The 12,538-nt window shown below is 45.1% G+C and overlaps 1 protein-coding gene across 4 annotated transcripts in view; it reads left to right on the top strand.

Annotated features, from left to right (window-relative positions):
- Positions 1–12,538, top strand: part of GARNL3 (GTPase activating Rap/RanGAP domain like 3) — a 71,471-nt gene that overhangs the window by 38,582 nt on the left and 20,351 nt on the right. For all 4 annotated transcript variants that reach the window (XM_078382838.1, XM_072985079.2, XM_020800916.3 and 1 more), the window contains exons 3-9: positions 5,487–5,561; positions 5,968–6,067; positions 6,290–6,408; positions 7,141–7,205; positions 8,020–8,083; positions 9,313–9,339; positions 11,970–12,045. In XM_078382838.1, coding sequence (XP_078238964.1) covers positions 5,487–5,561; positions 5,968–6,067; positions 6,290–6,408; positions 7,141–7,205; positions 8,020–8,083; positions 9,313–9,339; positions 11,970–12,045 — 526 coding nt within the window. The remainder of the gene's footprint in view (positions 1–5,486; positions 5,562–5,967; positions 6,068–6,289; positions 6,409–7,140; positions 7,206–8,019; positions 8,084–9,312; positions 9,340–11,969; positions 12,046–12,538) is intronic.

The following is a 12,538-nucleotide window of genomic DNA, read 5'->3' as shown; positions in this document are numbered from 1 at the left end:
ACTAGAAATGCTTGACTCTCTGTTCTCAGAGCTTGAAAAAGTTAACCTTTTGGGCTACAACTCCCAGAATCCCTCTAGCCGGGATGGGCAGAGCCTTCCGGGAACGGTGGCCTGCGACGCTAACTTTTCCAAGCAGCCCTTGTAATTTGGCAGAGGCGACCAAGACTGTATTTAATTAGCAACTGTTGGCTGTTTAAGCAAAACAAGAAGACTTCCAAAGCCTGATAGTCTCTCCGATCACGTCAAGCATGTGGGAACAGGAGTCTGGACAAGCAGTGTCTGGGGAGAAGATTGACGGCCGGGGGGAGAAGGCTTAGAGACCAGCCAACCGCAACGACAGGCTGCGAATTTGCATCCAAACATTAACAGAATTTCTTGGCAAGCCCCCAATGTTTTCCTCCCAGTATTGCTTTTTTGGAAGACAACGACTATTAAAGAGACATGGAAAAGAGCGTGCTCTTCTGTGAATGTGTGCGCATGCACGCACACCTAAAAATGAGACTCTGATTACTGAGGCAACAGTTAAAATCTCTTAAAGGACAGACCGTTCGTCAGGTTGGACGTTGAGTTTGAATCTAGGTCTGTTCTCCACTTATCTGGGTCTACAGGCTCACTTTCCGGATCAGGAGGTATTTCTCTTTTAGAGTGAAGCCACTGATTCATCAGCATAATGGGATGTATGCTCGCGATACGAAGGCTTTGTTGGGGGTCCTCGAGGACCGCGTCCATGGCGGGAACGCAGCGCTGAGCTAGATCTGTCAAAGGATTGACTCTGTGTAGAGCAGCTTCTGGTGTTCAAGGAGGTGTGTGTGTATTTTCATACGTTGTCCAGATGATGGCTGAAGACCAGGCTGCCAATAAGTGTACCATAGAGATGGGCACAAACCAGTTTGCTCCAGTTTGAACTGGGACAAACTGGTTCATGCCCATCTCTAGTGTAACCATCCTGCATCAGCTTTGTGGCCCCCTCCCTCACGGGTAGCCAAACAGGCACAGAGGGCATAGCCCATATGGTATATACGGTCCTCATTATTTTACCGAGTCTTGAACTTGGTGTTCTTGGCTGAACCCCCAACACCCGTGACTTCATGCCGTCCTGTCCTGCCACGCGATTTCCTAGACCTTGGCCCAGCAAGAGAGGAAAACTTTCTCTCCATCAGAACTCTGGAAAAATAACATGTGTAAAACCGTAACTATCATTTGTTAGAACTTTTCAACCATGAATTCAAAAGCCAAACACCAGCAGCAGGATTAAATTATTTCCAGCAACGGTAAACACTTTGTCTTCAGTTTTTTTATGGGGTGTGTGTGGCAATTTTGGATGGAAAGCCTGGCCGTTTCCCAGCCATTTTTTAAAGGATTTTGCTTAATTTCCTGGTTTAACGGTTAGCTTTGTTATTAGTGGCTAAACTGAACAAATTTAGTAATTTCGCTTAATGTTTTAAGGTTAGCTAATTAATTTGCTTTAAGGATTTCGCATTAGTGCATTAGCACTAATGCAGGCCTCTGCAAATGGATGTGAATCAGCCTGTCTTGCTTACGTTCTCCCATGAATAATTTGACTTTGACAATTTGATATCCTTGAAACCACGTCTGATTTCATATACCTCATTAAGCTTTTATTGGAGTCATTAGTTGGCGTCCGTCTATGGAGAGACCAGCCCTTCTGTCTTTTCTCCCTCTCTTGTTTATCTAACTCCCTTTGACATATATTTGATTAGACATCCTTTGTTTTATTCTCTTTTTTTTCCTGGTTCAATTATTTCTTGCATGAAATTGTTTTCGAGACGTGATGGTGGTGAGCTTTCGAAAGTTTTGTTTTGGCCTGTGCGGTTAGAAATCACTCGTAATTCGAGCCCAGAGAACGGCAATAGTGAACCACAAAACAACTTCTCAGGAATAGTAAAATCTTTTAAATTGCAATCTTTTATTCTTAAAAAAATTGCTGCTTGACAATGGTGTGATAAAGCAGGGGATTTCCCAGGTAAAGAGTTTTCATTCAGCATGTGATTTGTATTTTATTTCCTAGACTACAAATCCCATAATTTTCCATTCTGGATGTTCTACCTAATAGACAGACTATTACAGAAACCTAAATGCAGCTCGCCTGGAATAGAGGCCTGATCGAAAAGGCTTTAAGATTTAGCTAGGCCTAGCTCTGCCAAGACTTCCTGTTCCTGCCCCAGTGCTAGCTGGGAGCTTTCTTTCTGAACAGGAAGCTTGGGCAGAACTAGGCCTAGGCAAGTCTCAAGGAGTACTGCAAGGAGGATTAAGAGGCCAGTGAATCATCCCACTTTAAAGAGGACTCTTAGCCGCTATGGAACTCATGTCTAAGCTTGCAGACATGACCTTCCTGTCAAGCCCGTCCTTTGGAAGAGATTCCCATGAAACATCTCCTGTGTGCATCAGCCCCAAGAGAGCAGTCGAGGGCCCTCAAGCTAGCCTCCAACATAGGGGAGAAAACTCTAGGCTTCCTTGCTTCCATCATCCCCAAGTCTCTTGCTAGGACAACAGCTCTCTCCTTCTCTCCCTGAGAGAATGCACCAGGCAAGGGCCACCTCGAGTCCGCTGTCCAAGGTGCTGAAAGCGGCCAGACTGGAAGGACCCTGTTTTCTTGAACCCAACCATTCTTTCCTGCAGGAGGATGGGAATCGTGTGGACCGTCAAGGCTGTTTCGGGGGGGGGACCAGGTCCCCATCTCCCTTCCCTGAAATAAAAAAAGAGAGAGAAAGATTGCCTTGAAGCCTTCGAGAACAGCAGTTTCCTTTGGTCAGACTTACAAGACTCCCCAGCTTTTCCAAAGTTACTTAAAAAGCAAACAAACTGTTCGTTGGGGGCACAAATATCCCTGCCTCCCCCACTAAAAAATGGTAATCCACTTGGTGACTCCCTGCCCAGCTGATTCTGGTGTTTAAATGGATTTCGCCAGAATCCTGTGCTTCACCGTTGCATCGCTTAGACCAAACGCTTTGGCTTAGCCTACTGCACTAGAAGCAACCTGGCTGGATCCTGTCTGCCTTGGCCACAGAATATCTCTTGTAGATCTTAAATAATAGCGCTTAGAATCTCCCAGCCAACATGACCATTCCCTAGCAGAGTTATGTATTTATTTATTTAAAATATTTATATGCTGCTTTTCTCTCAACCTGCTGGCTTCGGCTGCGACAGGCCAACTGAAATGTTTAGATCCAGGACACTTAGGGTTTGAGACCACCGGCCACCTACTAGGCTGGGGAGGGTGTTCCTGGAGTAGGTGGAGATTCTTTGCATATACTCCCCCCCTCTGCCCCGCTGTATATTTCTTGAAACAGCTGATTAAATTGTCCTACCTCTCTACTAGCAAGAGTGCTCAAAGCAGGCCCAGAAACGTAAGAACAACATCTTGATTGAAGCAGACGCTTGAAGCCGATCAATTAAAAGCACAGTGAAAATCTAATAAGAAAGAGAGACCCAGTTCCAAACCAGTTAGGTCCCTGTCAATGACAGACCAGCTCCGAAGCCTGAATAAAAAAAGTGTCTTTGCCTCTTGGCAGAAGGACAAGCAGGAAGAAGCCAATTCCACCTCCTCCCGTCACGTCTGGAAGTTTGCAGGTCCATCTCCATTGACGCCTCTTTCCTCCTCCTTCTCCAGTCTTGGTCACGAAACGATGTTTTATGTCTCATTAGTGCCAGCGCACTCTGAGCCAACATCGTTGTCGTCGTAACCTTCCAGTTTTGGGGCCCCGGTTCCTGACCAGCGCTTAATTTTTTCCCCATGACCATTCTGCGCTCGTGTAAATCAATGCGCCTTTGGAATGAATCTGTTTTCCTCCCTTTCTTCGGTGCCAGCACTTAATTGCCGATTTGGCAGCGGCCGAGGAAGCAAATGTAACTCGCACCGCTTGCTTCAGTGTCACCTCGAGTGATTCAGAACAGAGAGGGCCATGCAGGTCCCCAGTTACTTGAGGAGAAAGGCAGACAGTCTTGTGCAGGGCCAGCAAACATCATTCCAGCTTTGGATTGCTTTCATTACCTCCCACCCCTCTCCATTCCCACGCATAGCCTGCTTCCCTTCCCGTGAGATCATTGGCTCCTTCAGTCATGCTGTGGTTTTCCTCCTCTCCATTCTGTCCTCACAACAACCCTTTGGGGTGGGCCAGGTTGAGCAGATATCTGGCCCAAGATCGTCCAGTGAGTTTCAGGGCCATGTGCACGCAAATCTTCACTGAGCCCCACTCTGATGCTTTATCCTCTGTGTCACACTGGCTTATGTTTTTGTTAAAGGCAGACCGTTTATTTGGGACCGGGAATCCACAGGATGGGGTCAGTGTGTGGATTGGGCCCAAAAAAGATAGCTAGCTGAACAAAATCAAAAAGATGGAAATACTCAAAAGGCTTAAGACAGGTGTCACTCAAATTGACTTGGTGTCTGCTATGGGGAACAAGGTTCCCCTTTCTTGGCTTGTTATATGAGACCCTAGTAACCGGAGTTCTCTTTTTTACTTCTTGAGAGTGTACGATTTGAAATGTGCTTTTCTTTTTGATTGACTGATTTGTTTGGATCTTGAGCAACTTGTTAGTTGGGCTTCATGTGACCTGTTCAGTCAGATGCTGCCTAATGTAACTAGTGTTATTGATACTGGATATTGCTAGGTAAATTACGGGTAGGTGTCTTGCTAATTTAAATTTGTGATAAGTTTTAAGTGAACTTCAGTTGGCTTAAGGCTGCGTTGTTGGTACCGCGAAGGCCCCCTTGTGATCACAGTTTCTTGCAAAAATCTGTTTATTGATATGCTGGGGATATGCAAGACTTGAGTCTCAAGTCATTGTCAAGTCCGACTTTAAGTCACACCAGTGACTCAACAAAAGTCTTTTAAAAATAGACTCAGACTCAACATGCAACTCAGGACCATTTTTTCCCAAGTCACGTTTCCAGTCCCTATTAGGGATTATGGGTCTGCCTAACTGCTCCAGAGGCTGCCATCAATGTTAGAGGCATTCAGATCCCCTTCTAGCAGCCGGCTCCTGCTTCCGCTCATGCCCCTGACACCCAGCTCATAGGCTGATGCATGTGCAGAGCCGGGAGCCTTCTCTGGGAAGGGAAGTCAGCCTGCTGTCTCTGTTCATGTGCTGGGTAGCGCATACGCAGTCCAAGGCTTTGGGTCCAAGTCTTGACTCCCAAACCTCAAGTCCAAGTCTCGAATCGTTTGCTCTGCAACTGGGGGGGGGGGGCAGATGACTTGAGTCTCAATTTTGAGGTTTAGGACTCAGGACTTGGAAGTGAAGACTTGCCAACATCTCTGGTATATAAATAAACAGATGCTCTCGCTCTCTTGAGGCCAGGAGGGTTATGGGATTCGAAGGAGAAGAACAAGGCAGAACAGCTGTCGTTAAGCGACATCCAAAGATTTCTATCTTTAAAAAAAAGAGTACAAGCGAATCGGTTGTTTTAGAAGGAAGTGCCAAAACCGACGTTTCCGACATGACTTTTTCCTCTTGCTTTGCAGCTCATTTCCAGCGATGCCGATGGAGCGATCCAAAGAGCTGGCCGGTTCCGAGTGGAAAACGGCTCGGTGGATGAGGTAGGATGAGGAAGGCTCCGTCCGAAACCTTTTTTTTCCTTCCCTCGCCCAAGTTCCCAGTGGCCTTGATCTCCACTGGAGCAAAAGGCATTAAAAGAGCCCTTTGTCTCTTAGTTCCTGAAAAAGCCCTTTGCTTTTATCTCCTCGGGGAAGAAGGAGATAGTTATAAAAGGGAGAGAGGAGATCTTTGGGCTCAGAGGCCGTGCTGTGATTCAAGTTGGCCATCGTTGTGGAAGAGCAGGCCATGAGTTTAGGACTGCCAGGGGTCGTTGCCCGTTCTGCCTTACAATGTTATGTACTCCCTTTTCTCCCGACCTGATGTGGGTTTCATGCAGATTCACCCCTTCCGTGTCTGTCTTCTTCCCGGGGGCTTCCTTGTCTTCCTACTTTCTTCTTCCCGTTCCAGAATGCAGATTACGCCCCCGGGACGTGGCACCGAACGGACGTCCATTTGGAGAATCCTGAATACCACACCAGATGGTACTTTAAGTATTTCCTCGGAAAAGGTCAGTGGCTGCTTTGGCCGGGTCTACACACGCCTCTTCTCTTTGCATGTCCAGAAATGGTGGTAGACGACCATTAAATGGGATGCTGTTGGTGTTATTGATGTTGCAGGATAAATGCAAGTGTGATCATTAATGTTGGGGGAACCTGTCGGTGACAGGGCTGTAAGACGGGGTCTGTGGGTGGTGGTATGTCTTCTAACCAATACTGGTTTTCCTTCCCAGTTCACCAAAACTATGTAGGAACAGATGCAGAAAAGAACCCCTTCTTTCTGTCTGTCGTGCTCTCTGACCAAAATAATCAGCGTGTTCCTCAATATCGATCAATCCTCTGGAGAAAAACAGTAAGGGACAAAAATTTTGCCTTCTCTCTTTTCTCTGATTGTTTTTTAAAAGTTCACATTTTGATATTTCATGGCGGACGGTGGAAGGCACCAAGCTAAAAAGCCCAGGAGAGAAAAACAGCCAGCACTTCCGTTGTGTGTCTCGTACAATGTAATCCTTCTGTTGAAACCACCTAGAAGTGGTTCAGATAAACCATGGCATGCGGAGCTAAACCATGGATTGTTGTGACAGCTGAGTCAATATCATGGGACAAACTGCGATTAACTTAGTTTCTATACTACAGTTTAGACCTGTGATTACCCACCTTGGGTCACCCAGGTGATCTTGGATTGCGATTCCAAGACACCCCAGCCAGCACAGCTGGCAGCAAAGGCTTCTGGGAACTGGAGTCCAAGAACACCTGGATGATCAAAGGTTGGGAACCACTGATTGAGACCAAGCGTAATACAGCATTGCCTCTAAACTGCCACACCATGGTTTAGGATTTTGTTCTAATCTTGCTATTTTTGAGAATACAGGGACTTTCAGAGATAGTAGAGTGAAATCACACACACCCAAGTTTATCCAAACATCTGAAGTGTGTGTCAATATTCAGAATCCAGGCTAGAATCAGCACAAGTTTATTAAATAATGTCCTATATATATACATTTGTGTTTTTGTTAGAATTAAGAACAAGTTGTAAAACTGTCTAATGCATTACGACAACTCTCTTAACTTAATTCTCTTGCAGGGTACTCAGAAAATATGCCTCCCTTACAGTCCTACGAAAACTTTATCTGTGAAATCTATCTTAAGGTATGGAATGTTCATATTTTTCATCATGTTCTTTAAGACTAACTCTGCTGAGCTAAGTCTATACCCGGTCAGGATGATGATGACGATAAGAAGAAGAAGAAGAAGTTATGTTGGGATTTTTAGGAGAAATAAGCCAAACAATTATATAATAAATAATGCTTCATTTTCTATATAGTTTTTAGCAGTGCTGATCTGTTGCTGTCTTTTTGTAAATTCCTACCCTCCCCTTTCAGTGAAAAATATACATAGGACAGTTCACAAAAACCATACTAGAAACAGTAATATCTAAAGTTTATTTTTTCAAAAAATCAGTGTGCTCCCTATGAATAAATTATAGTTTACTGTGACGAGGATAAGCCACGATAAGCTTGGGACATTTCTCATGATAAAATGAAATGTAGCCTCATTATCTTTCCTTTCTGTTAGGAGATGAAAGCTTTTGCTGTGTCATCCAAACCAGGAAAACCTGCTTAAGATTTAAGTCTTATTTCAAGCTGGCTTGTTTTGAAACCAAGTGTAGTTAACTTTAACCACAGTTGGGACAACAAGCTAAGCGGTGGTTAAGCAAGAACAGTAGCAAAACCATGCAGAGGAGGAGGAAATAAACAGCATCAGAATCCAAGGGCTTCTGAAGCTTGTCCCCATCACACTAAATGGTGGTTTAGCATAATGATTCTGTGGTTTATCGTGCTGTCGCTGTAAAGCAATGGTTGAAACAATTCCATATCTATGTTCGTTGTTAAAAAAATGCACCAGTGAATAGAATTCCTATGAAGAATTAGCCATGAGATTCCAGTTTGGGTTGTTTTTTCAGTGCCATGAACCTTGACAAATTTGAGAAAGGCCCAAGAGAAATTCTTCACCCCGAAATTCAAAAGGTAAGCTGCCGAAAGCCAACATGGCAGATCGGATTGTAGAGCTGTTGGACATTCAATGGTATGGGAAGTTTAAAAAGGTTGCGGGCACTCAGCTCGGCATGGCCTGGAGGGACACGGTCACATTCTGCGAATCCCCGGGGAGCTGGCACAAAATAGAGGGCATAGATGTTTTCTCTGCTGCCCCAGAGGGCAGAACAGGATCTAATGGACTTCTGTCATAGAAACTCTAATGGGCGTATCTTGCAGGATTGGATTTGAACACTAGGAGACATTTCTTGACCTCAAGGGCAGCAGGATGATAGAATTAGTTGCCTACGCCAGTTTTGGGGAATTTCCCATCCTCTGAATGTTGATGAGCTACTCCTGTCGCCATCAGACCTTCCTATGGACCAGGCTGGCTGGGGCTGATGGGACCTGGAGTTCCGAAACAAAGTTTGAAGGTTTTCATCAAAGGCGTTGAAGAAGAGGCTTCATGGTCATTTGCCAGGGATATCTCAGCTCTTGCATTTCCCTTCCAAAACTGCATTAATTCATTTGATGGTAGATGACCCTTCCCATTAATTAATACTTAGTCTGTAGACACTCCCCAAATATCTCTAAAGGTATTTTTGTTTGCCAACCCCCTTTTAATATCCCAAGTCAGTTTATCATTAATAGCAACATTCTGTACTTCTTTATACAGTTGTTGTTTAGTCGTTAAGTTATGTCCAACCCTTTATACAGTACCATTCATTTAATTGAAATGCGTGTGAGCATTTAAATTTGGAGAGTAATGGCTGGACCTGATACTGGAGATGCCACAGTGATTTAACAGCTGCAGTTCTTTCAACAGATCTGTTTTATTTGGGACTAACAATTGGACTTAGCCTTCAGTTTCCTTCCTGTATTAACAGAATGACTTACGTAGAACAGGTTGTACATGGTCTTCAAACGTGCAGAACCTGCTTCTGTCTTTTGCTACAACTCTAGGATCCATGCAGTTCCATGGATTAACATACAACATACATTCGTGAGAGAGCGTTCGCTGCTCTTTATACACCTGATCTCCCCTTTCAGGTGTTGGTATAGCCATCCACAAGAGTGTGCCTGTGGGAGGATCCCCTAGAGAGCTACAGAACAAATGCTTTTGGTTGCTGATGCACTTGGCCAATGATCAAATAACAGCTAGGATCATTAGCTTCCAAAAGAGTTTTCGAGCTAAATATTTGTCTCTTTCTTTCTCCTGCCAGGATTTATTGGTTCTTGAAGAGCAAGAGGTAATGTGCAGAGCAATCTTCTCGTTTTCCAAAAAGCCTGTCTAACAAAATAATTGTTTTGATTTGCAAAGATGTCTTCTTAGATTTCGTAGGCTCGTTCTTTTTATATCCCATCTTTCTCCCAGTATTGAGGCTAAGAGGCAGCTCACAACATGATGCAATTAAATATGTCATAGTGTTAAAATATATCTCTGTGGATGTCCCATGGATAGCGTGTCAGACCTATGACACAGGAGAGCCAGTTTCAAATCCTTGTTCGGCCATGGAAATTCACTAGGGGAGTGGCAGGAAAAAAAGTATGCTGCTTATATACCACCCCATAATGCTTAAAGCACTCTGTGGGCAGTTTATAATTTAATTATACAGTCTACACATTGCCCCCTCCCTGGCAGGTTGGGTTCCCCAGAAGGATAAAAGGGAGAATTAACCTTGAGCCGGTTGTCAGAATCTGCTGGGATCGAATGCTCACTGTGAGAGGTGGTTAGAGTGTAATACTACACTCTAACCACTGCACCACAAGATGTCAACCACTCCTTCAAAATCTCACAGACCTTGAAACCCTTGTTAAGTTCACCAAAAGTTACAAGAGTTTTGACGCCACATAACAACAACACGTGGCTTGTCGTACTCAAAACAACAACCAATCCCAATTCAGATTTTAAAACTCCCCAGTGAGGATGAAGGAGGGAACAGGCAGAGCATAGCAGCCCCGAACTGGCTCATGATGCTTTGGTGGGATGCTTCTGAGGTGGACGCAAGCCCTCTGCTGCGTCGCTGGCACACGAGTGCCCATCGCAGTGGGGAACTATGGAATTGGTTCCCAGTAATGCCACTGTGCAGATGTGCAAGGGGACCGGTCTTCCCTCTTCAGAGTGACATACTTGTTGAGGTCTCCTTTCCTCTAAAAGATGCCTTTGAAGGATGCTGCTGAAGGCTCTTTGCCTACGTCCACTACTTCTCCGCTACGGGGCTATAAGAATGCTTACCCCGTCAAGTCACTGCCTTCTGAGTATCTCCTGTCCCTTCTAGCAATAGGTTAGGTTTGGAAAGGGGTGGGCGTATTGAACTATTTGTACACCTTCAGATAGCAAGAAGGACACAAGCATGAGGTGTCATTTTCAGCAGCTACAGTTTTGGCCAGGGAAAAAAGGCAGTCTCGGGCAACCCGTTCTGGTTCTGCTACCTATCTGGAGCCCTTCTGTCTGCTCTTACGGTGATTAATCTCATGATAATCCAGAGCTCAAGTTGGTAGGTAGGCAGACCCATGGGGTGAGAGATGGATGGAGAAAGCTTTGGCCTTGATTAAATTCTCTAGCCTCCCCCCCATATATCTTTTCAATGGGACTGTGGACCCTTCCGAAATTCAGGGATCCATCCGTCTTGTTTAAGACCGCCATGGGCTCACTCTCACTCTCTGGGTGAGAACGTAAATCAGAATGAGGCTGCTGTGGAGGAGGCTGGAATTACTCCCGGGAGCCATCCGTGTCTCTGAAACAGAGTGGGAAGTCCAAGTCCAAGGACCGGGAGCCATAATTGGGCTCCTGCCGTCTCCTGGAACAATAATACCAACAGGTCTTTATAGGCACGACATGATGTCTGGAGTGGGTGATGTTCCTGTTGGTGGTGAAGGGATCTGCGTATTTTTAGATCTCTAGCTTTAGAAGGGAACGACAGATAGCCGTATCTGCTCCATGCCAAACGGTGGTGGCCCTGGATGATCTGTGTTCAAGTCTCCACTCAGAGGTGGACATCCCTGGATGACCAGGAGCCCAAACAGCCTCACCTAGCTGGTAGCATTTTAGTTGTGAGGGGAAGTAAGAAGAAGCAGAACCATGAGCTTGTGGGAGGAAAAGCAAGACAAAAATGTAAATTAAAATAAAAAATATATATGGCTGCACAGCACCACCACCACCCCCAACCCCTTTTAATTCTGTATGGCGATCTCAGGATACGAAATATGCTTGGAAATGTAATATCCTGCCACTCTTCAGTTGTTCAGATTTTAGTAGACATGGTCCTGTATCAATGAGTTAGAAAGCAGGAGGAGAATAAAGCTTATTTATTTATTTATTTATTTGATTTATATCCCGTCCATCTGGTCTGGTCGACCACTCTGGGCGGCTTCCAATAAGGTGTATTCCAATAAGCTGTGATACGTAAAGAGCAACTTGTTAGATGTTCTTATCAATCTGGCTTGTAAAAATCTGCTTTATAGTAGGATCCGCATATCCACGGGGGATCGGTTTCAAGGGCCCCCTCCCCACGGATGCTAAAAAATGTGGATTCTAGCTAACGCTATTTCAATAGCGAATACTGTACAAAGCATGGACACTGGCTCCCTCTAGGGAAGATCTAAAGCTAGAGATCTAAAAGCTAGAGATCTAAAAATCCTATATATTAAAATTCTATATATTCAGGATATATTATCCTGAAAATATTAAAAGAAAAATCCTCTCTCTCTCTCTATATATATATATAGAGAGAGAGAGGATTTTTCTTTTAATATTTTCAGACCGCGGATAAGTCAGTCAGCGGATACTGAACCCACGTATATGAGCATCCCGCTGTATTCTCTCAAGGGGACCGGTCTGACTTTTTCCTCACGTGTCCTTCATTCCTCCTCCCCTCAGGGCTCCGTCAATTTTAAGTTTGGGATTCTCTACGCCAAAGATGGGCAGCTAACAGACGACGAGATGTTCAGCAATGGTGAGACTTAATGGCTTGATTGCGATTTCTCCGTTGCGATTGTGCAGTGGGAACGCTGTCGCTTTGTTGTTTGGAACCAGGGAGTTCTGGAAGAGGGCAGGGCAGCTATTCTGGGTGAAGCTGAAATTTAGACCAGCCTCCCAACAACCTTGTACTTTAGTGTACAGTGACCATCATCTCTACCCCTGCTCCCGCCTTGTGGGAGGGGAGGGGAACAGGTAGCATCCGGGTTTTTTGCCCTTAGAAAGGAAGGGCATTTCATCACATGATCAGTTGCTCTTTCTGGTGCCTATGTGACGGCTCTGGGAGACGATGGGAAGTCCACTCATCGGGCCTTAGAAGTTGCCGTTTCTGATCCCCCTCACTTATATCCAAAAAAATCTAGGATACCATATCGCAAGTTACAGGCCATCAAGAGAGACTCTGCCCCAAGGCAAAATGAGACAGTGGCCTCAGGCAGCAGATGTTGGGAGACGGCACAGAGCGCTATGGA

This window comes from Pogona vitticeps, chromosome ZW-PAR (genome assembly GCF_051106095.1).
Source record: "Pogona vitticeps strain Pit_001003342236 chromosome ZW-PAR, PviZW2.1, whole genome shotgun sequence".
Lineage (NCBI taxonomy): Eukaryota > Metazoa > Chordata > Lepidosauria > Squamata > Agamidae > Pogona > Pogona vitticeps.
The sequence above is the reverse complement of the archived record's forward strand: the minus strand, read 5'-3'. Positions and strand labels throughout refer to the sequence as shown.